The sequence below is a fragment of the Aplysia californica genome, unplaced genomic scaffold, assembly GCF_000002075.1.
Source record: "Aplysia californica isolate F4 #8 unplaced genomic scaffold, AplCal3.0 scaffold00383, whole genome shotgun sequence".
Lineage (NCBI taxonomy): Eukaryota > Metazoa > Mollusca > Gastropoda > Aplysiida > Aplysiidae > Aplysia > Aplysia californica.
Window position 1 is genome coordinate 21,021 of NW_004797653.1, and position 26,041 is coordinate 47,061.

The 26,041-nt window shown below is 38.5% G+C and overlaps 1 protein-coding gene across 1 annotated transcript in view; it reads right to left on the reverse strand.

Moving 5' to 3' along the window:
* Positions 1 to 993: 993 nt before the first annotated feature.
* LOC101854653 (calpain-7) overlaps positions 994 to 26,041 on the reverse strand; it is a 29,115-nt gene continuing 4,067 nt past the window's right edge. Inside the window, exons 2-20 of the mRNA XM_005103631.3 lie at positions 23,759 to 23,917; positions 22,396 to 22,504; positions 21,722 to 21,771; positions 20,778 to 20,894; positions 19,042 to 19,109; positions 17,968 to 18,252; positions 17,038 to 17,124; positions 15,877 to 16,003; positions 15,184 to 15,269; positions 14,364 to 14,457; positions 13,383 to 13,529; positions 12,674 to 12,901; positions 12,129 to 12,273; positions 10,146 to 10,245; positions 9,298 to 9,430; positions 6,910 to 6,985; positions 5,909 to 6,120; positions 4,735 to 4,874; positions 994 to 2,881 (exon numbers count right to left, since the gene is read on the reverse strand). Of these exons, the coding sequence (XP_005103688.1) occupies positions 2,644 to 2,881; positions 4,735 to 4,874; positions 5,909 to 6,120; positions 6,910 to 6,985; positions 9,298 to 9,430; positions 10,146 to 10,245; positions 12,129 to 12,273; positions 12,674 to 12,901; positions 13,383 to 13,529; positions 14,364 to 14,457; positions 15,184 to 15,269; positions 15,877 to 16,003; positions 17,038 to 17,124; positions 17,968 to 18,252; positions 19,042 to 19,109; positions 20,778 to 20,894; positions 21,722 to 21,771; positions 22,396 to 22,504; positions 23,759 to 23,890 (2,574 nt within the window). The 5' untranslated portion in view covers positions 23,891 to 23,917 and the 3' untranslated portion in view covers positions 994 to 2,643. The remainder of the gene's footprint in view (positions 2,882 to 4,734; positions 4,875 to 5,908; positions 6,121 to 6,909; positions 6,986 to 9,297; positions 9,431 to 10,145; positions 10,246 to 12,128; positions 12,274 to 12,673; positions 12,902 to 13,382; positions 13,530 to 14,363; positions 14,458 to 15,183; positions 15,270 to 15,876; positions 16,004 to 17,037; positions 17,125 to 17,967; positions 18,253 to 19,041; positions 19,110 to 20,777; positions 20,895 to 21,721; positions 21,772 to 22,395; positions 22,505 to 23,758; positions 23,918 to 26,041) is intronic.

Here is a 26,041-nt window from a genome sequence, read left to right on the forward strand (position 1 = left end):
GTCAGATTATTGGGTTGAAGTATCATGGAAAAGAAAAATGACAGCGATGTCACAGGATCAGTGGATCATACTGGCTGCTAATGCCTAGTTTTTAAAAAAAAATTTAAAAAATTATGTTTCAGTCCAGCTCCACTAATTGCATTGTTCTAACCATAAATTTCAACTCCGGACCACTTGAGAAATCAATTTGACATTTTGACACAACCTGTTTCTTCGTACAAACATTGGAGAATTCCAATCTATCTAAGATATGTAAGATAGGTCTAGTGCAGGAAGATTCCTGCCAAACGAAGTAAGTACAATCCTGTTGCACAACTTTATACCAGAGCAGCTGCGCAAATTGCAAGAAACCAACAAGAGCTTCAAAATATCTACATCCCAGTATTTTCCATTTTAAGAAAAGCTTTGTCATTTATTTGGTTTAGTTGTAGTAAAGTAGACCTGCATGTGAGCCTCAACCAGATTGTCTGAAAATTTTGCGCAACCCCCCCAAAGCCTTTGTGGGTGTCATAAGGAAGGACATCCGAGTGACGAGCGACCACCCCAACAAACACAATAAAAAAGAGACCTAACCCTAACCCCAAATAGAACCTGCAACGGGCCTCATGTAAAAAGGCCAAAACAATTCCTAAATGAAAAAAAATAATTTTTAATTAAAAAACCACACTCCAAAACAAACAAGGAGCATAGATCTAGATCTAGATTTAGATCTATATCTTAGATCTAAATAAATAAATAATTCACGCACCTGATGAAATGCTTATTTTTACCAATATTAATATTACAGCACAACCTATGATAAGGTTTGACACAATAGAATTGAAATATGAATCCTCCATTGAGGTCTATAATGATCTATATAAATCTAGATCTAGACTCTAGATCTAGATTCTATTAGAACAAGAGAGTCGGACTTGAATGAATCCACACGATCTGAACAATTGAATTAGTCAACAAACGAAATTCAAAATGGCCGCTCGAGCACAAAACTGAAAGTAGATAATTTAAGTTGTCATCCTTTTTCGTATTCGCATTTCTACTCAGGTTCCGACAATTATGTCAGAAACGCCGACGTCAGCAGTAGGCGGTGCGCGCCTCGGCGGTCGGCACGAAAACGAAAGTGCCGACGAAGCCGACGGGAGAAAAAGGGGTCGCTGGCAGTCGACCAAGCCTCGCACTACACACATTGACTGATACAGGCGGGCCTAGCGATAGCATCGGCCGGTTTGCGGGTCAGGTCGCGATTGTCGGATTTCAGACGATTGTCGGCAAACATGCAGGTCTAAGTAAAGGTTTTGCAGCACATGCAACTCACACAAATAGGTCATACAAGTGCTGAACGTTAGGGGCAATACTAGTCTACTAGAGGGTAACATACTAAGTATAGAAGGAGGAGCGATAAGGACGATAGATGTCTTGTAGGAAAGAAAAGACTACTTCATAATTTGGGTCACAACCAACAACAACAACAAGTAATGAAGCACAGGGAAGACCAGACAATTTCAGAGCAGGGAAAGAAGACGCTCTAGGCTTGTTCATAAACATTACTTTGTACTTCTTGTGTAGTCAACTTTTTTGTGTTGAGAATCTCCCATTTACTGTAGGATACATGTGACTGGAACTTTTATTAACCCCTAATCTCAGGCAAGCTGCTCCCAGTGGCTCACAGCTGGAACTGTAGTGCCAGTAAGCCTCTGGCAGCGGCTCCGGCATATTCCTTTACCATGACTTCAACGTTAAATTACTTTTCGGCAATTGCCGAAAATAGTTTTCTTTTACCGGGAGTTCAATCTTTAGACGAAAAACTATCAAAATAGGTTTACTTGTTTTGATCAAATGACCAGTTTAGAGACATATATTGTCACTTTTAGATTTTGTTCCAAAAGAGGGACCAAACATAGTGCCCCCCCCCCCCCAGGAGATAAGGAGTTAATGACTGCAGAAAGTGGGTATTGAGGCTACTCAAGCAATGATGATCAATGTTGTTTATGACAAAACCTATTATGTGTACTCACTCCCCTTGTGTGGGGCTTTTCAGCTCACTGGGATAGCAAGACACCGGGTACAGCCAGACACAAGTGGCAGATCTGGACCATAGACTTGATGTATAATATCCTAGTCCCTGCATTGTCATGACCGCCACTCTTTGCTCTCTATAAAAGTGTCTCTAACAAGTGTGCACACCATGGGGCCCAAATGAAGAGCAAAGCACCAGTCTTGGTATAATAGTCCAGTGTCTATGACACCTTCCCAACCTTGCCCTTCATCTGACTCCAAATTGAGAGAATTCACTACCACAGAATTACACAGTTCTATTTGACATTTTTGGCCGTTTTCAATCACTAAGACCATGAGGTAAGAAACCAAATCTTCCATCTACTCTACCAAAATAGAACGATTATTCGGAGTCGTTATCAAGATACTCAAAGTATTGCATTTGAAAAAGCTTGACTTGATGTGAACCCAAAATTTTTAACATCAAATTTTTCAAAACTAGGAACTGAGCAGATAGAACTTTGCATTTCTAGAGTAGCGAATGGTTGCACTCCATAGCGACCTGGAATCATGTCAGAGTGTGAGGTCTATGAATTTATAATACATGTCTATGACTTAGGCTTATCTCTTGAACTCAGTCCCTGTGTGCTACTGTAATTGAGAAACGGCATACGACGTGGAGCAGCTGAATTCCAAGAAGAACGGGCCCTCCTTGCCCACCCGGAAGGTGCAGGGACGTATGTTGTACACTCCTCCAGAGACGTTTGAGAGCTGAAGAACACAGTAGCCAGGTCGGAAATCTCCAGAACTTTGTTTGCTGAAGGCACCAGGGGCATTCGAGACGTTAGCACTGACGCAGGTCACCTCAAAGCCAACACTGTATTGCCTGGGGAGGATTAAGAATTGCAATAACCAGTTGTAAGAAGATAATACAACAAATGACAATAGTAATAAATAAATCTGTACATCAAGCTCGCTCTATATGATTTACAATCTACAATATAACCCTTGCAGACCTGATAGCCTTCTGAAACAATCTCTACTTCCTGAGAAGCATACAGTCCAAGCTGCCATTTTACTGGTGCCAAAACACTAATGTGCTGACAAAATATTTCGTTGCCTATGGATGGGCACCCATTCATACCTGTGTGAAGTGGGGAAAATTTGTATAAAGTGCCTTTTCTAAAGACACAACAACAGGTCAACCTCAGCCCTGAACCCCCAAACCCCACAATTAAGAGACCAGGTAGAGTAACTACAATTTTCCATTTACAGAAACTGAGAAACTCATTAACAAGACAGAAATAATGACCGACAACAGTGAAAGTAGAGGGCTTGTTAAACAAATTTTATGAAGTGTCTTTCACGGTAACCAAAAAAACGACAAAAACTTTCTCAACGACAACTTTCAGCATACACCCTCATCTACATCAAAATTTTCCAGTAAGCGCAACATCAAAGATTCAATGAACTTTCATTCAACAATATTCACAAGTCTTTGCTTTTCAACTTTGATATCATCATATTGATGAGAACATAAAACAAGATCCAGGAAACAAAACAAACCAAATTTTTTTTGTATGACTTCAGAGATTTTTTAATATCTTCAGAATACCATCCCTTTGTCAATTTGAGGAAAATGGCACATCAATATTGATGTTTACCTGGTGCTGTCTCCAGTTAAGAAAACAAAACAGAAATGATATGCAAAGAGAATGACAGGGTTCATACAGATCAGGAGATTTTTTTTCCCAAGACTTTTCCAAGAGTTTTCAAGACCAGATTTCTTTTATCCAAGACAAATAAGGTATTATTTTAGAAGAAAATGATTTGTTCAGCATGCAAAAATACATTATCATACACTTCTTGGCATGGATGAAATGTGTAAACTGTCAACCCACGACAGCCCACCTCGTCTCAACTCATCTCATCCGCTACGCACGCCAGCTGGTTTTATAAGAAGATCATTTTTGTATAGCAGCCTGAATAAGCCCATGTGACCAGATATATATTTTGTCACTGCTTTATTCAGAATGCGTAAAGTCCAGGCACTTTAAATTTAGAGGAAGTGTTTTTACAATGGATCTAGTTTAAAATTTGTTTTTACAAGATTTTTTCAAGAAATTGACAATTTCCCAAAATTCAAAGAGTTTTCCATTTCTTGGAAAATATAAACAAAATTCCAAGAGTGTTACAGTTTTCCAAGACCCGTACGAACCCTGGGATGAGTTGGACAAAGTAACACCTTTGGGAGTATGATCAGAGATGAGACAATCACCCAAGACCTGGTTGTGACAAAGTTGGAAGAAGTGGTGTGGGAAGGAAGGGAAGGAAGGAAGGGAAGGAAGGACGGGAAGGAAGTTGGAAGAAGTGACATGGAAGTGACCATAAATCATAAGCATGACATCATGTGTTCTCTCATACCTTGTGTACCTAACAGAACAGGGAGAAAGTTAGTAAGTAAAAGACGCCTACTCCAACACCCCACTTGTCAATCTTGAGAAGAGTTTTTCTGCAAATCAAATACACTGGAGTCTGCTTAAACTGAACACAATCCAAAAACAGTAGTAAACCGAAAGAAAATGGAATCCCTGATTTTTTTCCATTTGCTATTTGACCAATCTCTCTAAACAAAAAACATGGAGATAAACCAAAGAAAAATCTAGTAGTCCTGCAGATTCCGTTTCGGTTTAAGTAGACTGCACTGAAGCTCATTCTGAGGAGAACTGAGTGACTTACTTTGGCCCCAGCAGTTCAATCATGAGGTGATTGTCCGTGCTCTGGTTGTCGATGTGCACCTGGTACAGAGGGTTGTTGCTGTAGCTATCACGGTTGTTGGCGCATCCACCTGCACTTTTGCCCTTCCACTGACCTGTGATCTGAAAAAGAATATTAAGAAATGAGTCGTCTTATTTTTCACAGCGCTTCAAAAGAATTGACTCTTTGAATCAAACATGCATTTGTTCATTCTTTTTAGTCACAGAACAGCACATCAAAGGTTTCTTTTTTTCTTTGCAGAAGAAATAGTATTGGACATAGGCAAAGAGCTTTTACTCGTTAAGAGATCTGTAAATATAATTTTCGTGAATTTCCAGGAAGAAAAACTGATTAAACAATAGCTGTTAACACTTCCTGTTATGTATCTTCCAGTTAAAGCTACTCTACACAGCTATTTAAAAAATAACACAACTAGGTCATATACGTGCCAAAGATTAGAGGTTTTACTAGACAGTATTATGCAAAGAAAAAAATGAGGAGAGATTATGATAATTGATATTTGATAGGATAGAAGGTGCAAACCACACTGGAGTGCCCACCGATCGCCCATTGATATTTTTCTTTGATAAGTGTTTTACAACGCTCGCAACTGCATAAGGTCATATCAGTGCGCTAGACATATTCAGCATTTTCAATTTGATAGGAATTAATTTTGAATTTTGCCTGGGTTACAGACGAAGCTTTCTCTTATCGATTTTAGGAGCACCAAGGGATCTTTAACTAGGTGTTAGATCTTACCAACCCTAAGATCAGGGGTGTGGCTGCAATACAGTAGAAAGAAGAAGCCAAGGAGTTACTAGTAGTAGAAAGGCTGCAGAAAGAGTCAGGAGCCCAGAGGTACAGGCAAAGAGGGTGAGGGCAAAAAGTGGCGATGAAAACAGACGACAACATGGTTAGAGAGCAGGAAAGGGGGTTAAAGGAGAACATTTTACAGAAGAAAATTTTCCATTATTGACAGGTTTTGAACACGAGACCTATTGAATGAGAGGCGAACAGCATACCTCTAGACCATGATCCCCCCCCCCCCCCCCGTGCACTAAAGTCTCTCCTCAAGCTCCCAAAAGCATTCATTATATAAGGCGAGTTTGATGACATAAAAAAAAAAGTAAACAAGAAAAAGTTTACTTGAACCTACCTTCTTATCATACTGTTTTTTGTAAGGATTCAAAAACCTTGTTAATGAAAACTCCAATGTGCTGTACACACGAAGTGTGTAATGTGTTGTGTTGTTCTTTTCATACTGTGAGATAACAAGAGTGTAAGGTTCATGGCTGTTGTTCTCAACTAGTTTGCACAGGTAGTGAGGACTGTTGATGCGCACACCATCTTTGTAAGGCGGAGGGTCATCTGTTGAAAAATATAACAACATGTCTATGCCGCATTTTTACAAATAATAATAATAATAATAATAATATATAGCATTTGTATTGCGCATAACCCCGCTCGACAGCAAGCTCTATGCGCTTTACACTATATTATTACCCCAGCAGACCATAGAACACTCAGAAACATTCTCAGCTTCCCGGGAAGCATACAGTGCAAGCAGCCGATTCAGCGCCCAAACACTAACAAACTGACAAGATCTTTCACTGTCTATAGCTGGGTACCCATTCCAACCTGGGTGAAGTGAGGAAAACGTGTAAAGTGCCTTTCCCAAGGACACAATGTCGGGTCCCTGACAGGATTCGAACCCACGACCTTACCTAAGGTTCTTTTAGATACACAAAATTTTCTGTTACATCACATCACTTTAAAAACAGGCAAATAAATGTTTGACCCAAAATGGGAATGTGCTTACTTGAAATCAAACCATCTTCATAACCTTTCTGGCTGTTGATATCAGCAAAGATGTGCTCTTCACAATGGCCTTCTTTCACATTGCCAAAAAGAGGGTAAACCATGACCAGTAGTACGTAAGCTTCTTCACACAGTTTGTTATCCCCATCTATTTGACCAGTATTCTTAGAGAGTACAACAACCCTTTATCCTACAAAAACAAAATTTTACAGGAGAAGGAAAAGACTTTGTCATTCATCTAACAATCTTGGTTAAAAATTATAGTCAATCACCTCCTCACGCATCCACCCAACAAGTTTTCAACATGTTAGTCACACTGATGACAATTTGAGAACTTACATGGATAGAACACCTTCTTTCCTCCATTCTTATATACAAGAACTGTGATGAACTCTTTGTTGTCAGCAAAATCAGCCTTTGAGATAGAAATACAAAGGAACATTTATATGGAACAATGAAGCAGGCACACTGAAAGTAAAAAAAGCCAAAAAAGCAGGCAGAGCAAAGAGATAGGAAGAACAATCCATCGCAATTACTCACAAAATTGGAGATTAGTACAAGTTTTTAGGCACTTGCAACACAATTAGGTCATGTAAGTGCCAAAGATTAGAGGTGTGACAAGAGAATAACAAACACAAAACACATGGAGGAGAGATAAGGATGACAGATGCTTGATAGGAAAGAAGGAGCAAACCACACCAGAGCACCCATCAACCATCCACGTCACAAAACTGTTATTCATAGTCGAATTCTGAAACATGTAACAAAACAAACAAACGGACAAAAAGACTGGTTAATATAGACATAAATTTTTTCCCAAATGAAAACAAAGTCCAACTTTTTGGAGAAAAGAGTTCATACAAGCACAAAGCCTGCTCTAACGGCCACCTGTATAAGACAATAACTCGTACGCTTCAAACGGCCACTTCCCATTTCCTCCCTGTCATAACTTTTACGTGACAATGACACTGTGTAAGACAGCCACCTGTCTTAAACAGCCACTTATCTCCTTGAAAATGAATGTCCATCTTAGAGAGTTTCGACTGTATATGGACATCCAGAGGATCACTTGCCAACCATTTTAAGCGCAAAAAAAAGCTCAGTAAGCGATTTGAATCAGGGTCATCAACATTATCGTACATCATGAAACCAACTGAGCAAATGGAATGCCGGACAACTGATGCTCACTCTACTTCCAGGGTCCCCACCAAATCCTGGAAAATATTTTCAAGACCCCAAATTTTTTTTAAGACTCCAATTCGAGGGAAAAAATCAGGCCGCTGAGCGTCAAGAATGATCCCCAAAAAAGCCAATCTATCAAAGATAAAAAGTCAAAATGTCTATAAATGAATGCAAATGTACATTTTGTAGTATAGTCTTCAAACAATAGATGACTATAATACTGGGTGACTGCCAAACCAGCTTCTCAATTTTCCAAGGGAGGGGCCTCATCCATTTTCCAGGAACACGTTACATAAAAATGAAAGCGTGTGCTCCATTTATATCTAATATAATACATGTATATGTTTGTGAATACACACACACACACACACATGTAGGTACTTATATCCAGTTAACAACATGTCAGTGTGGCACTGGGATCTTGAGAGACTTTGGTATTTCAGTCTGTTCTTACTTATTTATATTTTCCCCTCATCATATTAGCCAACATAACAAACTATAGGCCCTATATAAAAAAATGAATCCTGTTTTGAGCCTGAAAAAAGACCTAGAACTAGAAAATCGGCTGTCAATAACCAGTCTGGGTGTCGTGATTCATATAATAAACGTGAAGACGAAAACCATTGCTGCAACTCAAAGTAGAGTAATAACTAGAATGGCTCAAGTACAACTATTCAGTGTGAGAGGTGTAAGAACTGGGTGGGGGGGGGGCAAGATGCAGTGACACTGAAAATCTGCCAATCTTCAACAGAAAGCTAATAAAATATATATATAAATTACAATCACCCCATCCAATGAAACGCAAACACTTTAGTTCAATAACAAGGCATGACGGATCCTGAATCCACACAAGGCCTGCACCAACACCCGCTTTGAAGAGAGCTCTAAAGTAGTTATCAAAATGCTAAAAATTTGCTTCCAAGTTCAGTTTTTGTCCTCTAGCGTTGCCTTCAGCTCCCCCCCCCCCCCAATCCCCTTCCAGAGTGTATCTTATAAAGGAATCCTATACTTCACAGAGCTCAGACCGCCGGTACTCACAGGTTCATTGACCGGTCACGAGGGCGAACCTGTCAAGACGCTTGTATAACTTCTTTTTCTTTTTTTTTTTCCACAAGCGACAGCAGAGGGCAATTTTTAATATTGATTTATTTTCAAGGGGACACAGCATTCATAATGCACAACCTGCATGTTACAAATGTTGCGTTATCTATCAGACTATTATCGGACAATTTCTGGGCGTTACCGAAAGCAGATCTTGATTCTTCCTGATCGAGCCTCGGTGTCACACATACACTTCCGTCACAGCGGTTCAATTACGTTTCCTCATTAGGATTCATCAACCATACAGTCTACATAGCTGCACATTACACAGGCCCAAAACTTTCCCGACTTACCGACCCATCACAAAATTCCCGACTTTTTCCCGACCTCCCGACCCATCTCAAAATTCCCGACTTTTTCCCGATTTCCCGACCCTGTGGGGACCCTGTACTTCTAAACACACCTCTCCCCCCCCCCCTCCCTCTCCCCTCAAACAGCAGTCACCTTGTCAACTATATGCCGAGTCAGCAAAATCCACACAGCTCCTGGTTGGTTCCCCTTTATTTCCAGCTTGTACTGTGGGTTATCACTGATGTTGTAAGAGTCTTTCTTGGGGCCTTCCTTGGCAGACCAGGTGCTGTTATAAGAAACAGGGATCAGGAGTACACAGTAATATAATATATAACATGTTGCTTCAGTTCGAGGGAAGAAGAGAAAAATAAGGAAGTGGGGTGGAGAGAGAGAGAGAGAGAGAGAGAGAGAGAGAGAGAGAGAGAGAGAGAGAGAAAGAGAGAGAGGGAGAGAGAGGGAGAGAGAGGGAGGGAGAGAGAGAGAGGGAGAGAGAGAGAGAGACGGAGAGAAAGAGAGGAGAGAAAAAGAGAGAGAGAGAAAGAGAGAGAGAGAAAGAGAGAATAGAGAGAGAGAAGAGAAAAGAGAGAGAGAAAGAAAGGAAAGTTGAAGGGGACCTTTTGCTGGGTTGTTTACAGTTCAACGAATCTACACAACTACATCCACATTTCATGACAAACAGATCAAAGCAACAGAAGAGCCGAAAAAACGAAGTAGTCTCCGTGATGGGCAATGACTTTCCTCAGAGTACATCTCGCGACCTCAGTGCTTTCCTTCAGTGTTTTCTTGTCGTATCTCCATTTCAACAGTGAAAATGTGACTTCTTCTTAAGAACACTCTTTGTTATGAGCTGTTTTCCCTGTTATTAAAAATGAAGATACGACAAGAATGCACATGGTCGCGACCTGTCATCAAACTCTCCACTTTTTTTCAAGAAAACAAGGGAAAACTTCGTCACGCACTACTGAGAAGAACAACAACACAAGTTAGAAGCAAATTCTTACTGTTGAATACAGGTAGTGTAAGAAAACAATTCAGGATCCCAGTTGATGTAGAAAACATCAAAGAATTTGCACAGCGAGTCATAGTCTATCCAAAATACACCTGAGGGAAAAGACAAAAAAAGAATTTACGTCAACGAAAATACCTCCAAACTACAGGAGGGGTGGGGGGGTGTCAGCCAAAAAAGTCATGCATCTCATGTTCCTAAAAAAACAACCCTCAGACATTTGTTACATTACGGCAGTTGAACTTTTTTATCTTGAGGTCTAAAGCTAATATTCTGCAAAAAAAATATATCTCAAGCTTACTCTAGGAGCAATATCAATTGCTTGCTAAAGCTCAATTCTCACCATAGAGATGATGACAAGTAAGCTAGTCTCAAGCCACACAGTCCATCAGATTCTAAAAACAGGTCTCAAGGTAGTAAGCTCTTACACTGGGGAGTGGCAGTTGCAATAAAGACCTACACTGAAATGTCACAAACATCAATCATTTAATTCTGTTATTAAACAACACTGATTCAAACCTTTACAGAACCTAAAATATATGTGTGCTTGCTTGGTGAAAGGTACGGGAAGATGCATTTGCTCAAACTGAGATTAAGATCCAAAATCAATTTTTGAACAAAAAATGAGTTCCATTAAATACTTATCTTTCAGCCATTTATTTATCGGTATTTACAAGGCTCTTGTTTCTTCTACGGTATAAATGTAATTTTTAGTTTTAGTTTAGTAAGAGTTTTACAGCACTCGCAACTGCATGAGGTCATATGAGTGCGTGAAAAAAGTTGGTTGCATTCACAACAGTTCACGGCATGATTTGATTTTGGTCAATAATTCTATTAAAATGTTAAAAATTAGTGGTAAAAAAATTCCTTGGTTTAAAATAACATTTAAAATTTTAACGTTATTCACAATTTACTGTAAAGGCCATTTTTTTAAAATCAAGAATTCCGCTGCGCTGAACGATAGAGAAGGGATCTTGCAATTTTTGCATTTAAAATACCTCATACATTCTTTTAAGATGTGTCTAATGGTAAAATCTGTGTAATTTTGAAGTTTTTTTACACAAGTCATCTTGCATAATAACAAAGATTGGGTGAGAACATTTGCTGTCAGAGCCTATTTGCTGAAGGTTTCTAAGACCCATTCATAAAAACAAACTCCATCACACTGCATACCATAATTTTGGTCAGCTTGTTATCTAACTCTACCTGGAAAGCGCACATGAGTATAATAAAACAGTAAGGGATGGCTAATTTTGTGCATTTTTACCCTCTTCCACTTCATAAGCAAAGCAAAGCCACAAAGCTACTCTTCAAAATTTCTAGCATAGTCATTGACTCATTCATAAAAATTTACCCCTCAACATTGCATATCAAAATTTAGGTCACTTTTTGTCCTTTCAAGTCGTGTGAAATGCACAGGTATACATCGACATGGTAAAGAAAGGGAGGCTAAGGCATTCACATACCCTCCCACACTACATGATCAAAGCCAAGCCAATTTTGCAAAATATCTAGTTCTATGCTCGTGAATTTGCTTTAAAAATGTTTTAATGACATTTTGAAACTGAGAAATCGTCTTAAACTGCTTTTTAAGATTTGCACTTTGCTTAATAACAGTGATGTCAAAAGATTCGGAGATAAAAAACACAGCTGGCCGATCGATAGAAATTCATTAGAAGTAGCGCTGGATCCAAATCTAAGGGTAACTTTGAAGCCATTTATGTACAAACTTTGTTGCCACACCCAACTTGACATCACCAGATCTCCTACAGTCCTGAAGCTATCTTTAATTTTAAAGTAAGTTATTCAGAAATTATTTCTGAACCATAAAATACAATAAAATTAAATTCTTCAAAATGCATCATAGTCATATGTACTTTCCACCAGGCATGCACAGGTATTATGGAGAAAAGCTAAACAAAAAAACTTTGTGACATAATGATGAAGAGCATTAAGTATAAAGGCAGCATAAACTTACCATTATCAAACATTTGGGCACTCTTTGGATCATAGTTCAGTGCTTTCTGCAGTTCTGGAGTCCAGTTGGCCAAATCTTTTTCAGAAAAGTTGCCTTTCCACCTCAAGTGATTCCATGGATTCTTAAGCATAAACAAGCGGCGGCCCTGCAGAAAGAACAAAGGAGAATGAATAGACAATAAAAATGGAATTCATTTGGTGCTGAAGTTCTTGAATAATATGAAATCAACAAGATCCAATAAAATACAAAAATTAAACAAGTAAAAAGGATGGAAAACAGCAATACAAATCACAATTTGTTACAAAGAAACTGTTTCAGATTTTATGCAACGAAATGCTTCACGGTGACTGGGAAATGAGGAATGGGAAAAAAATTAAATATTCACATGTATATGCACTTCATAAAGCACAGTCCCTGCAAAAATCTTGTACTGGCTGTAATGAGACTTCAGGACTGTACCACATCTGCAATGGGCAAAAAAATTAAGTCATCCCAGCCCACACTTACATAGAACTTTAAAATGTTCTTTTTGATGCGAACATTACCTTATACTCCTTGACATCCAGCATGGCGTATGCATGAGTGGGCACCAGCCCAGCGCGGTCAGCCTCCACATCCGACAGTTCACCAGTGGCTACTGTGACCAGACAGTGACCTTTATGAAACCTGTCCAACAGGCGCTTGAACTCTCGGTCTTTATTGAACTCAGCTGAGCCGGCTCTTATGGCCACCCTCTCGGGAATCCATTCTGTCAAGGCATGCAAGTCTATGTTCTGTAAAAGAGGTGCATGAGATAACTATAAACATATAGGGTATTACTGACATAATAAACTTATGTATGTATTATTGCCACTCCACAAAAGTCAGTAAACCCAGACACCACCGGTTAAATAGCAACAACAGAATTCACTATCACCACATTCAGTTCAGCCTCATCTTTTAAACATTCATATTATTTTAAAGTATGATGTTTCTGGATCAATGTATGAAAAAAATCTAAGAAAAATATGGAAAAACAAATGTTAAAACCATTATAACTGAACAGCTATGATGTTACTTTGTAAGAACTAAGTAAAAAAAAACTGATTAATAAAATAAACCAGAATTAGTATCTGAAGTTCTCTCTCTCATCATACAAAGTTACGAAGTTAACAACAAAAAAAAGAAGCTTATCTTAGACAATTAATTATAAAACAAGGTAAAATAATGAACAAACATGTGGGAGTCATTGACAAACACAGTACATCGTCATACCGAGTTGGAGCCTGGAAAGTCGTAACCTCCCATGACTTTCATGTATGCCTTCTCCAGCAGAGAGACCCATAACTCATTCTTGTTGTTTGAGAAAGAGCAGAGCAAGTCTCCATACTTGGACATTGGGAGGTAGTCATCTATAACAACCTGCAGAGGATAAAAAGGATGAAGCGTAGAATTTGTCCTACGGAAAAAATCTAGTCTGGTCAAGTCAAAAGAATCATTTTTCAAAAGCAGGTAAACATGATTATATAACAATTGTGACTTAAAATCATCCAAATCCAAGTACAGTAAATACACTTTTGATTAACGCAAAATTCCTGTTCACACAATAATATTTAGAATCCCCCCCCCCAATCTTTATTCTACACATTGCAACTTCCCTTAACACAAAATTTGCTTAACCCCTTACCCAATGAAATTTTTAGGTCCCATGAAGTTGTGAAGTTCGTATGTTTTAGTAAGAGTTTTACACTATTTGCAACACTATTAGGATATAAAATAATGCAGACAAACTGAGTTAACACCTTTGAAAATAGACCAACATTGGAGGAATAAGCCACTCTCTTTCAAAAAACGTAATTTTTGTAATGATCCAAAATCTATTTTTATACGCTAATCACATCTGCTACTCCAAATAATCCTTTCCACAAAGCATGACAGGCAAGTCAACTGAAGGAGAAACACAGGCAAGCCTGGAATCCTCATCATTGTTCATCCTGAGAATTTGCACTGAATATGGGGTGTGGTGTGTCAGTGTGTGTGTGTGTGTAGCGAAACTATATTTTGAGGAGCTCTGGTGTTTCTTTGATACTTTAACTGAAGTACCAGTACCACCATGACAAAAGAGGAAAACAAATTGAAAATAAAGACACAAAAATCTGATCAAAAACAAAAATATAACTACAGGCTTCCAAATATACAAGTTGACACTATTAGTTAGGACAGGTACAACCCAGTACCAAATGTCTAAGGGCTTACCTTTCTCCAGACCCCATTCAAGTTCAGCTTAACCATGTACTTCCCACAAGGATTCAACACAGGCTCACCATTACGATTTTGTGGGAAAATGATGCTGTAAGAAAAGTGATATGACGGAGTAAGAATTATGTATTTTCAAGCCGGAGTATTTGTATAATCGAAAAATGCTATCAATTTTTTTTAAAAGCCAGCCATACAACTTCAAAATTTGAACATAAAAATTAGCCACCTGAAATATGGAGCTCAATGTATAAAGATGAAAACAAATTATCCAAAAAAAAAGAAAAAGGGCTCCGCAAATATCACAGGTCAGGAACAAACAAGGAAAGCTCAATTTTCTTACCAAAGATACTGGGAGTAATATCCAAGCACACAAGACTCTCCAAAGGGGCTTCCAGAAATTGGTTGTAATAGAATTACTCATAGATTAAAGTTAACAAATAGCATCATCCTTGCTTTCATGAATTCTCATCAGCGTTATTTAATCTACTTCAATATACCACCATCAACATCATCACATTTCTGGACACATGCAGCCATCTTTGCTCAGGAGGAGCAATTACAGTAGCAGAAGCAACTTTCAATAGATTTTTATTAACCATGTCTCACATCTTGTACCCATAAAAATAGGAAGCAGGAAACAGATACTCCTAAATCAAAGGCAACATTTGAACATGTGACAGGCTGTCGTAATGTACAGCCTTGTAGGACCAGGACAGTAAAATTAGGATGAACGAGTTGGTGAGGTTGTGCCAGCATTCAGTCAGAAGGGGAACAAGACAATAATGTAGCACTGCTGCACTATAATACTTCCACTTACTTTGTGATTAGCTTTTTCCTGAACCGTTTCTCATACTGAGCACTGATGGCAAGAGAGGCAACAAAGCTGCAGTCTGAAACTATTGTCTGGAGAGGAACAGAGAAAAAAACAAACAAATTTTTTGAGAATGTGTATCACAATGCTTTTGGCTTCAAGGTTTGTAGACATAACTCTGCTTGTTTTCTTCAACACTTGTCAGCAAAGCATCAAATCAAGATGAGCAAAATTAGATGAGTAGAGGAGGAAGAAGTTTGAATACTAAGACCACCTGACACTTTTTCTGTCATCTCTGTTTTAGTATTATGACCCTAGAGACATAATGAGAGCTTTTCAGAAGAAAGTGGAGTTATTAGATATTTTTCCTTCCCACAAGAAGAGCATGCCAGACCAAGTCTTTAACACCCAAAACGCATAGCCTGAGCTCCCTCATGAATTCTACTGATAAAACTTTTTAGCTTATTTTTTTCCTATTTTCTAGCAGATCAAGTACATGGGTCTCAAAATCAAACCTGATAGATCTGTTGAATTTTGAATCCGCTATATTTTAGAATTAAGTCTCAGTACTTGCCAACATTTCAGATGCTAAAAGTATGGCGACTTTAAACAAACAAAGGATTAAAGAGCTCTTTTTCTTCTATATCTGACTTCACCTTTAGTTGTTTTTTACAAATTATCAATACATATAGTCCTTACCTGCCGAATACTGAAACTGGACACAGCAATGATAACCTTGGGGTCATCACAGAACGCCTCCGGGCGGACCCACTTCCCAAACTGCTGCTTCTGCTTGGGGGACAAGATGAGTTTCCCATCCTTGTCACTGTAGAGTACACAGAACAATGACCTTTTACTACTTCTTGAGGAAATAAAAAATGGTTGGACATACTCTAATAACCACCTGTCCAAGATAATCATCCGTACACAAGACTTCTTTTCATAATATTCTGTCTTGCAATTTTTTTACATTATGACACTGCCCAAAAGGATCGCCTGGACTAGACAACCACTTTTCTCCTTGATAATAGGTGGTCATCTTGGACAAGTTTGACCGTACTTTGATCATTAAAAAAATCTCATCATAAAAGAGTTCTTCCCACCACAAGATCAGTTCTTCGAAAAATGACACAGAAACCTCTACAGAGGGATAGTCTCTGCTCCAGGGGAACACAGAGACTACTAGGCAGGAAAGTGGAAAACTGTATTTTCTTGTCAGCCATTTACGCTTGTTTCTGTGCATTTAAAAGAACAAAAACCTGTATTTCCTTGTGAACCATTCATGCTTGTGTGTGTCTGTGTGTTTGAAATAAAGAAAACTACAATTCAGTGTCACAATGTGAAAAACTGCCTAATAAACAAAGGCATTAGAAAGAAAGAAAAAAATACCAAAAAATCACCACTATTAACTGTCATAAAGAAAATGAATCAAGACAAAGAGGGGACTGAAACAGATACAGGCAATCTCTGTTTTAGTAAGAGCTTTACATGACTTGCAACACAATTAGGCCATATACGTGCCGAAGATCCAATGTGTTACAAGAGATTAAGAAATACAAAAAAGGAGAGAGAGATAGACGTTTGATAGGAAAGAAGGAGCTAACCACAAAAGAGAACCCGCCAACCACCCTCAGACAATCTCTACTATCCATCCATGTAACATCTGTGAACAAAGTCACCAAAAGCGCATAGCAACAGACAAAAACAAAGTGGAGCAGACATAACATACATTTTCTAAGAGGAATCAGACAATACTGCATTTTCTTACACCTATTGGACTATAATTCGACATTGTGAAGTGAGTATCAAGACAGGGAATTACAAAAACAAAAGAAAAGAACAAAAGCCAACAATTCTCACTCAAATTGAACTGGAAAGGCAAATTTCTCCCTTCTGTCCACGGCCAGGAAAGGCACATATTCTCTACTGTTGATTTTGGAAGTGCTCCTGTAAGAGAAAATGGTAAAATAAAGCAACAAAGATTACTTCTTTTGCAGCACAAGAAGATGGTGTGAACAAAAAAGCAAAAAAGACATATTGAAAACAGGTCAAATATTAAAGCTTAATTGAGTTTGAAAAGTGAACCCGTAAAAAAAAAAAAAAATCAGAAATTAGCAGAGCTCTGTCTACTATATTTTGTACGTCTATCAGTGTCAAAGAATATCATATTTTGACTGTTTTTGTCCAAGCTGATGTCATCTTGAGCCAGCAACAACAAAGTAATGTTTTAATCAAGAGACCAAAAAAAAAAAAATCTTTTGACTTCAGAATCAATTTAAGCATCCACATGAGCTCTCTAAAACCAGACTCTCATTGTCTTATTTACTTCTTCATTCATACTACTAGATTTATGAAGTTTGTCCTGTTGCTTTGCCATTGCAAGTCTTGTAGTTCATTTGTTTGTGACTGTTCAGTGATATCACAGACTTATATTTTTCATTTTGAGTTTGTCAGTTCATTGAAGATAAAAGAGCACAAAGCCTTGCTGCCCTTTATCATCTAGTATCACTGAAAAAGCAAGACACCAGACTTTTTTTTAAATTAAGAGAATGAAAGAAGTTGGACCATTCAGGGTTATCTTCAAAATCGATAATAAAATAAGAATATTTTGATTGTCAATCTTCCCCCAACCCTCATATATAACAATATGAGACTCAAATAGAGTAAGACAGGTACCATGGAAACTGTTAGGTAAATTTTTGCTTGCAATACAGAATTTCTGTAAAAGTAAAGCACTGGTGGAGTAAGGTTCAGGAACAGAAATGAAAAAAAAAAAAACATAAAAAATACCTGAGAACAGCAATTTCATCCTTTGAGTAAGAGCTGGGTCCCACATTGATCAATCCCCTCTTTCCTGATGGTGTGAACGTCCGGGTGTCCCCAACAGTCGGAGCCCCCATGCTAGGGGAGGGAAGCCGAGAGCTCACGCTGCTTTTGCCATTGTTGTCATCTTCCAGGAATGCCCCAAACCCTAAAGGGGGCACAATTTTGCCATCTGCAGTTCTAACAGAAGACGACGTTGATGATGTTGGTGAAGGAAGAGTATTTGCTTTTTTCTTTTTCAAGGCTTCAGCACTGGGGGGAGAAAATAGTTAAGAAAATAAACAAGTTCTATGCCCAAGCATGCAATTGTAATTACACTCTTTTAAATCAATAAAGCAGAAACAAACTTAAGATTTACTGACGTTATACTTTGGTATTAAAGATGAATGTACAAGCAAAATCTCAGTGATTAAATCTGATGTGTTAAAACAGTGATAACAGATATTTAACTTTGAAAAAAAATAATTAGGTAGAAAGATGAAATCTGTTATATGACCTTTACGTGCACAGAGTTTAGAAAGGTCATGCATGTCAGCATATCCTTCAGATTGATTTCTTGTACACTTTACAAATCAGTTGAATAAATTAGTCTCAGATGTTAACTCCTTAATCTTTTCTAATGATCTTTTTTATGCTTTAAAACATTGTCTAACACGAAAGGGGCAAAATAAAATAACAAGGAAAAAATGAACCTTTCATTAACCTTAAAGCAAGTATTAAAAAAAGAAATTTGAGTTTTAAAATGGTTTGAACAAGACGGATTCATTTCTGAACTGATAACTGTAAAAAAAAAAAATTCTTCCACTATTGCACAATGACACAAAAGAAAAATTAAGCCTCTTTTCACCACAAATAAAGCATATATCAGAGCTTCAAGTTAATTCATTTAAGGCCTCACATAAAGAACTAGCCTAAACAATTCATAAGTATTGTGAAAACTGTGCAGCTTATATACCTGATACATGGGGTATCATTGTCTTTCAAGTAAAACACTACAAAGAAGAGAAAAGCGGGTGAAAATGTGACAAAGGAAAAACTCACCGGTCCAGCGCTTGAGTGGCCATTTTGACAACATTATCTTTCAATTTAGGATCAGGATTATTGTCCCGCTGAAAACGAAAGTGAGCAAAACAATTGGATCACGGTTGATTAGCGGCTAAAGTAAGTAATAACTAATAAGTTGAAGGAGTCCCTACAGTTGCCTGCGTCCCTACAGTTGCCTGCTGATCTAAAAATATTACAGACACTGAAAAAATTGACAGAAGACCGAGAGGATTTGAGAACGGATCTAAAGTAATTGATGACCAATGGTATATGGGGAGGTGGGGAGGGAGGCAATAAGAATCACTATTCTTTACCTTTGCCTTCTTTAAAACAAGTAAGACATCTTGTGCAACAATGATGGTTAAAAACTCATTCAGCTTTGCTCCTCAAACATTCAATTTTATCTAATTTTTGCGAGGGGCTCAACACCTTTTAGGGCGATATTTAAAAAACAGAAGTTGATCAAAGGTGCAAAAATAATATAAATTTGCAGTTTTCAAGGACACTCAAGTTTTGGTAGTTACCAAACTTTGGCAGCCATTTTCTTGCTAATTTTGCCTTTAACACCATGCGACCTCACCTCCTTCAATAGTGAATATCTCAACTTTCAAGATAGATGGGGTTTTTAAAAAATCAAAAGTATGAAAAAAGATGAAGCTATACCTCTCTTCCATTCTTAGTTTTTACACTTTTTTTTTACCAGTACACACAGTAGTAATGGGGGGAAAAAATCCCATAAAGTTAAGTTCACCTTTAACATAAGTATTGTATTCCATTATAAAAGTACAGTCAAACCTGTGTAAGACGGCCACCCATTGCCAAGGAGAAAAATGGCCATATAAGACAGGAGGCCGTCTTAGTCAGGACCGATCAAGATGAAGAAAACATACCATACCCGGTCCATCTGAAGTCCCAATCGAAAGTAGCCGAACTGTTGTTGTTTTTGTTGGTTTGTATTTTGTTTGTGAATTTTATTTTGTTGCTGATTTTGTACAAGGGTGACAATAAAACAAAATGTTTTAGACGAGAAAGACTGAGTGCTATGTTAAAACAAACACATGGGTCGCCACCACTCGGAGAATGAGCAACGCTCCAGTCACAAGTTCATATTGGCGTCCATTGCTACTTTGTTACAGACTGGGTAAACAGTGACCACTCATCTCACTTATGATTTGTATATGAGTTCTGGGCAGGGCTTATGGGTTATGAGGGATCACACGCTTACCTCACCAGCAGCTGAAAATTGATACCTATTGGTCAACAGTGAGAGGGGCCTAGGCAACATGATCGGTTGGAGGGACTACCTAACAACAATGACAGGCGATTGAATTATGACGGCTCGCCCACAATGCCAGGGGCCAAAGCACAATTTATGACAAACGTAATAGAGTCACTAAGGTCGCCGTCTAAGACAGGTATTATTGCTTAGTGTGATAGGGGTTGTGTGTTTAAATATGGTGGCCACGGCCGAGTTGGACAGGTGCCCGTTTTACACCGTTAAATTATATTGAAAAAATACAACGGGGGGAATGGAAAGTGGCCATTTGTACAGGTGGCCGTCTTATAGAGGTGGCCGTCAGGGCAGGTTCAACTGTAATATAATATATTCTCAAAATGACATAAAAGTTCATTTGCCGATATATCTTGCTTATGAAAATGTCAACAGAACCCTTCAATACAGCATAGATGTTCACTGTGTAAGGACAAACAAGTTCTGCAGAGAGTATACTCACAATTTGTAGACAAAGATCTATGGCTTCAGAATACAGGTTGATTGCCTCGTCCAGATTTTTCTGTTCATCTTCATCTAAAGCTTCACTCAGAATGAAACGAGCTCTTTCCAAATCAAGCTGAAAGATATTCAAATAAAATTATTGAAAAAAGTGCACTATACTTAACATAAAACTTTATCAAATAAAACACTGAGGCTTCCAACATGCCCATGAAATTAAACGGAACAATCAAAGACAGTTACCTATAAGATGGTTTGTTTCGTAAGAATGCAATGCCCTACAATCAAACAGACCACTTTGGCACAGGTCAGGGCTTGTTGTTGGTGGGACTGTGGACTACTTGTATTCCCATTCTTCATCTTTTTAGTTTTCAATAGTTTGACAAAGCTTTTCAGACCTTTCTGCAAAAGCACTCTGCCTCTTGCCATTCTGCTGGCTTGAGTTGTTTTGGATTAAAGCCAGGTTTCAATGCCCTATCATCCCCCTTCCCCTCTTTTTTCTCAGAACTTTCTGCAATAAAACATTCTGTCTCTTGCTAATCTAATTTTTCTTCCAAAATATGTTTCCTGAGTGAATCATGGCAATTTATCCATCTTTATTCTATTTGAAAAACTTTTGACCAGCAGTAAATGCCCTTTAACTATAGATGGTGCACTACTTCATTTCTTTTACCACAATTACCTACCACGAGAACCCCAATTGATTAGCCACTTCACCATTGCACACAGAAGACCAGTATTGAATTCTCTTGTGGGGAGAATTTCATTGAGTCTCTTTGTCTTTCTGCTGGAAGGTCTTATCTCTCTCAGTCCGAGTTCACACTGACAGGCAAGGTCAAAGCCCGCCGCCTAAATGATCCAAATGTGTCGATGGGGGCGTAAAACACTTTTTTAAATTTTACGTTTGTTTGACTACTCACACACAAATGCTAAAAAAAAACTCACTTGTAAGTTGGTTTTCTGAGGTTGAGTGGGGCCAGACTTTGTAGACTGCACTGTAACAGATACAAATTGATAACAAATTGATTATACTGATGCAAAAAAACTGAGTGAATGCAAGAACAACTGCAGTATAGAGAAGAAAAAATGTGCACCCTCCCGCCTCCCCCTTCTCTCCACACTTACAGATACTTGGCCCATACCTACCCTAACATACAACAACATATTCCCATCTTATCCCTACCCCCCACCCAGGCACACAAACGCACAAAGATTATTTTATTCCTGAAGCAGATACAAGAATCAAATGTATAATAATATATAACATTTGCTCTTTCTTCCTAATCCTTTCCTCTGCACCATCCTAAATTGTATTTCACATCTAAAAACATACAAAAGCAAGCTATTGAAAATGCCCCACCGACAAATATTTATTTTCTTCACTAAGCTTATACCAGTTGATAAAAGCAAAAAAGCAATTGAGAGAAAAAAAATGAATTAAAACAGTAAATTTATATTTAACAAGTTAAGAACACACAGTACATATTACACAACTATAAAAACATTTTGCATGCAACAGGCATGACACAAACAGGTACACCAAAGTTAAATCTATAGAAAAAAAACAAATGTGTACATCAGTCACCATGAAAAAGATTTAAAATACTCTAAAAACCTACAGGCTTGCTTGAGATCATCCGCTCTCAACATGTACTGGGTTGCCCTGTCCACAATGCCATTCAACTGAGAACCAGCCTGAGCAGCAGCTAACAAGGTCTGAGCAGCTTCCTGAAAAACAAAGCAGTGATAACACTACATCATTTATACTTTAATACCTTTTTAAAACATAGCAGTGAATAAGATCACACAAAAAGACAAACAACAATATATAATATATTTGTTAGTACCCATATAAGGCACGGTGGCCATGATTTGTCAAGGGAAAAAAGTGATTGTATAAGACAGGTGGCCGCCATGCACAGGACTGATTAAAATGAAGAAAACAAACCATTGACTACTGGGGTCCCAACTGGTGACGGTTGCAGGTTTACGAATGCATTGACGTTAGTTAAATTTATTTTTTTTCAAAGGGGGGAGAGGATACGAAGGTTTTTGTGGGATTTTTTGTTGTTAGTTTTATTCTTCTTAATTTTTGTGTGCAAGGTTAAAACAAAACTAAATGAGACAAATGTGGAAGACGAGTGCCATAGTTATATATCATAGTAAAACAAACAAATGGGTCGCCACCACTCAGCCAACAAGGGACACTTCTGTCCCCAGTTTGTGTTAGCGTGTCCATTGCTAAAGACTGGGTAAACAGAGACCGCTAATCTCACTTTTGATTTGTGTACAAGTTTTGGGCAGGGCTTATAGGCTACGACGGATCAAATGCTTCCATCATCAGCAGCTCAAAATTTATCGTTACCAATTAGTCAATTTGGGTCAACATTGGAAGCGACCTCTGAGCAACACTCATTGGAAAGACTAATAACAGATAAATGGATTATAACGGCTCGTCCACAACATTATGGGCCCGTTAAAAAATATAAATCAAAGTGTCATGCGATAAGAGACTTGCATGGCCTTCCTCTTAAGACTGGTATTTTTTGTTGTTGGTTAATAAAACATTGAGGCCTTCATCACATTGGACAGGTGACCATTTTACACAGTGAAATTATATAGAAAAAATGCAAAAGGGAAATGGGAAGTGGCCGTTTGAACAGGTGGCCGTATAACACAGTAAGAGGCTCCAGAGCAAATGTCTGTAACTTGTCACTTCTTCATTAACTTCTTAGAAATCTCAACTTAATTTACAATATTTCTTACAACAATGTTGCAAAGTAGAAGTAGCTACCTAATATTTTCATTTTGATGCAGATGTGATGCCATGAAGTATAAACTTCTTAAGTTCATTTTCAGTGCCTATACCAAAGAGGTTTTACTTAACAGTATCTTAACCTGTTCAAATGACTTTAAACAAACCAAAAAATCACACAAAAATCCACCAATGTACAGGACCATAAAAAAGAAACAATGACTTACGGAATAATAGAAAGCAGCATCAGCAAAATTCATTGATCTGTCATGCTGCACAGCTATGTTAGCAAGATTGGCACCCTCCCTTTCCAATATTGTTGGGTCTGCTCCATGGTAGCCTGATGATGGGTCATACATTGTGCTCCTCTACAAGTACTTGTAAGCCTGCCAGTCAAATCAGAATATTGGTGAAAACAATGATAACCACTCCACTCTATCTAGCAAAAGTTCAGACTACAAAACCACACACACACACATTCAAACAAAAGTATGATTGGTTGATCTAAATACAGATCTTTCATCTCAACGATAGTAGGTTAAGACCACCACGGACCACATGCTCAGTAATAGTAATTATTAAAATAGAGTCTAGGCCTAGGGTACACGTCACGTTACATGTGTATAGCCTACTAAACAAAAGATAAAAATAGCCGAATACCAGTCATTTCGTCAAACGGTCATTTCGTCACACCGGTGAAGTCAAGACGTCAGTCATCTCGTCACACCCCAAATCCACAAGGTTGAATGGAGACAGTCATTTTGTAGCATACTTGCAAACATCAAACGCGCTTTGTCAGGGCAATTGTTCATGATTTTTTGGGGAGGGTTAAGGCTGTGTGTGGAAGGATGGGAGGGGCGTGGGGGGGTGGCAATATGAGTCGATGTGCCCACCTGATCAGCTGCACTGTTCATTAATATGTATGCCTATTGACAATATTGAAATCTATCGAGTCATATCGACACAAAGTTTTTAAGTACTATTGAGGAAAGGTGTGGTTGGCAAAATCATATTAGTTCTGCTAAAAATAAATTAGCTCATGATAGAAATGTACGGTACTGCAATTTTGCGAAAAACTAGACCCTTACTTTCAAACAAAGCCTTACTAGCTTTTTACCAGACATCGTTTTAGCCTTATTTTAAAAACTATTGTTCAGCTACGGAACAGTTTAGACAGAGATTTAATTTACATTAATAATTTATATAGGCGTACCTTAAAAAAAAAGCTTTACGCTGATCCTCCAAAACTCTACTAGCAAAACAATTTTGGAGACAGATTTATATATAAGCGAAGTCATTTCGATATATAATTGGGGTGTGGCGAAATGACCGTTTACCAAATAGCCTACTTGGTCTTGAAATTCAAAGACTACAACAAAATACTGTTGTGTTGTTTTTAGAATCCAGATTTAGAAACTAGAGGTCTCTCTCTTGCCCTTTTCAACTCCCAGTGGACCATAGGCCATCAACAACATTTCTCCAGCGAAGCCTGTCCTGTGCATCCTTTTCTAGCTGTTTTCCTTTTCATGATGTCCCCGCCTTTTCCATTTCCGCTTGTACCGCTCGCCTCCATGTCATCTTTGGTCTTCCTTTCGAACGTTTTTCCTTCTGGATTCCACATCAAAGAATAAAAAGAGAAAAGGCGATAGCAGGCATCCCTGTCTCACTCCTGTTTTCACTTCAAACGAGTCTGTCCGTTGCCCGCAGCGCATTCCCTCATACATCTTCTTGATCAATCTCACGTACTTGTCAGGTATTCCGTAGTGGTGCATGAGTTTCCATATTGAGTCCCTATCTAGGCTGCCAAAACCTTTCTCGTAGTCCACAAAGTAACGTATAGGGAAGAGTTCCACTCTGTGGACAGCTCCACAATTATCCTCAAAGATGCAATCTCATCTGTATATGATCTCTTTTTACGAAATCCTGCCTGCTCCTGTCTTAGTTTTACATTCACAGCTTCCTTCAGTCTTTCCAGTATGGTACGACTTGAAATCTTTCCAGGAAAGGACAGGAGCATGATTCATCTGTAGTTTTTACACTCTCCTGCAGGTCTTCTTTCTTGGGTAGTTTCACAAGCAACCCTTTTTCCAATCCTGTGGAAATTCTTCGCAGTCCCATATATTGACTTTTTTACCCTTTAAGTTTCTAAAACAAGGGTTTTTAAACCCTCGTCCTGCGGGGGCCGGGTTTAGGTCGCCCGATAAGCCTATTTTGGCACCTCGCCTGCGTTCTGGTCCCACGTCAGTCTAGCCCCTGGCTCAGCGCACGCACACCGAGCAACATCTCCCCTTGAATTCCGGTCCCGAGTCAAATCCACATTCACGTAGATCAAGTGTGTGAGCGTCAGTCTGCTTGAGTTTGTGTGCGTTTGTAGCCTTCTTCTTGAACCGCCTGCATTGGTTCGGAACCGAGGCATACGTCTCATTCAAAACCCGCCAAGTTAGTAGATCTAGACTAGTAGGACCTGAAGAGGCTAGCCGTACTTATTCTTAATATGACGGCTAGACTGC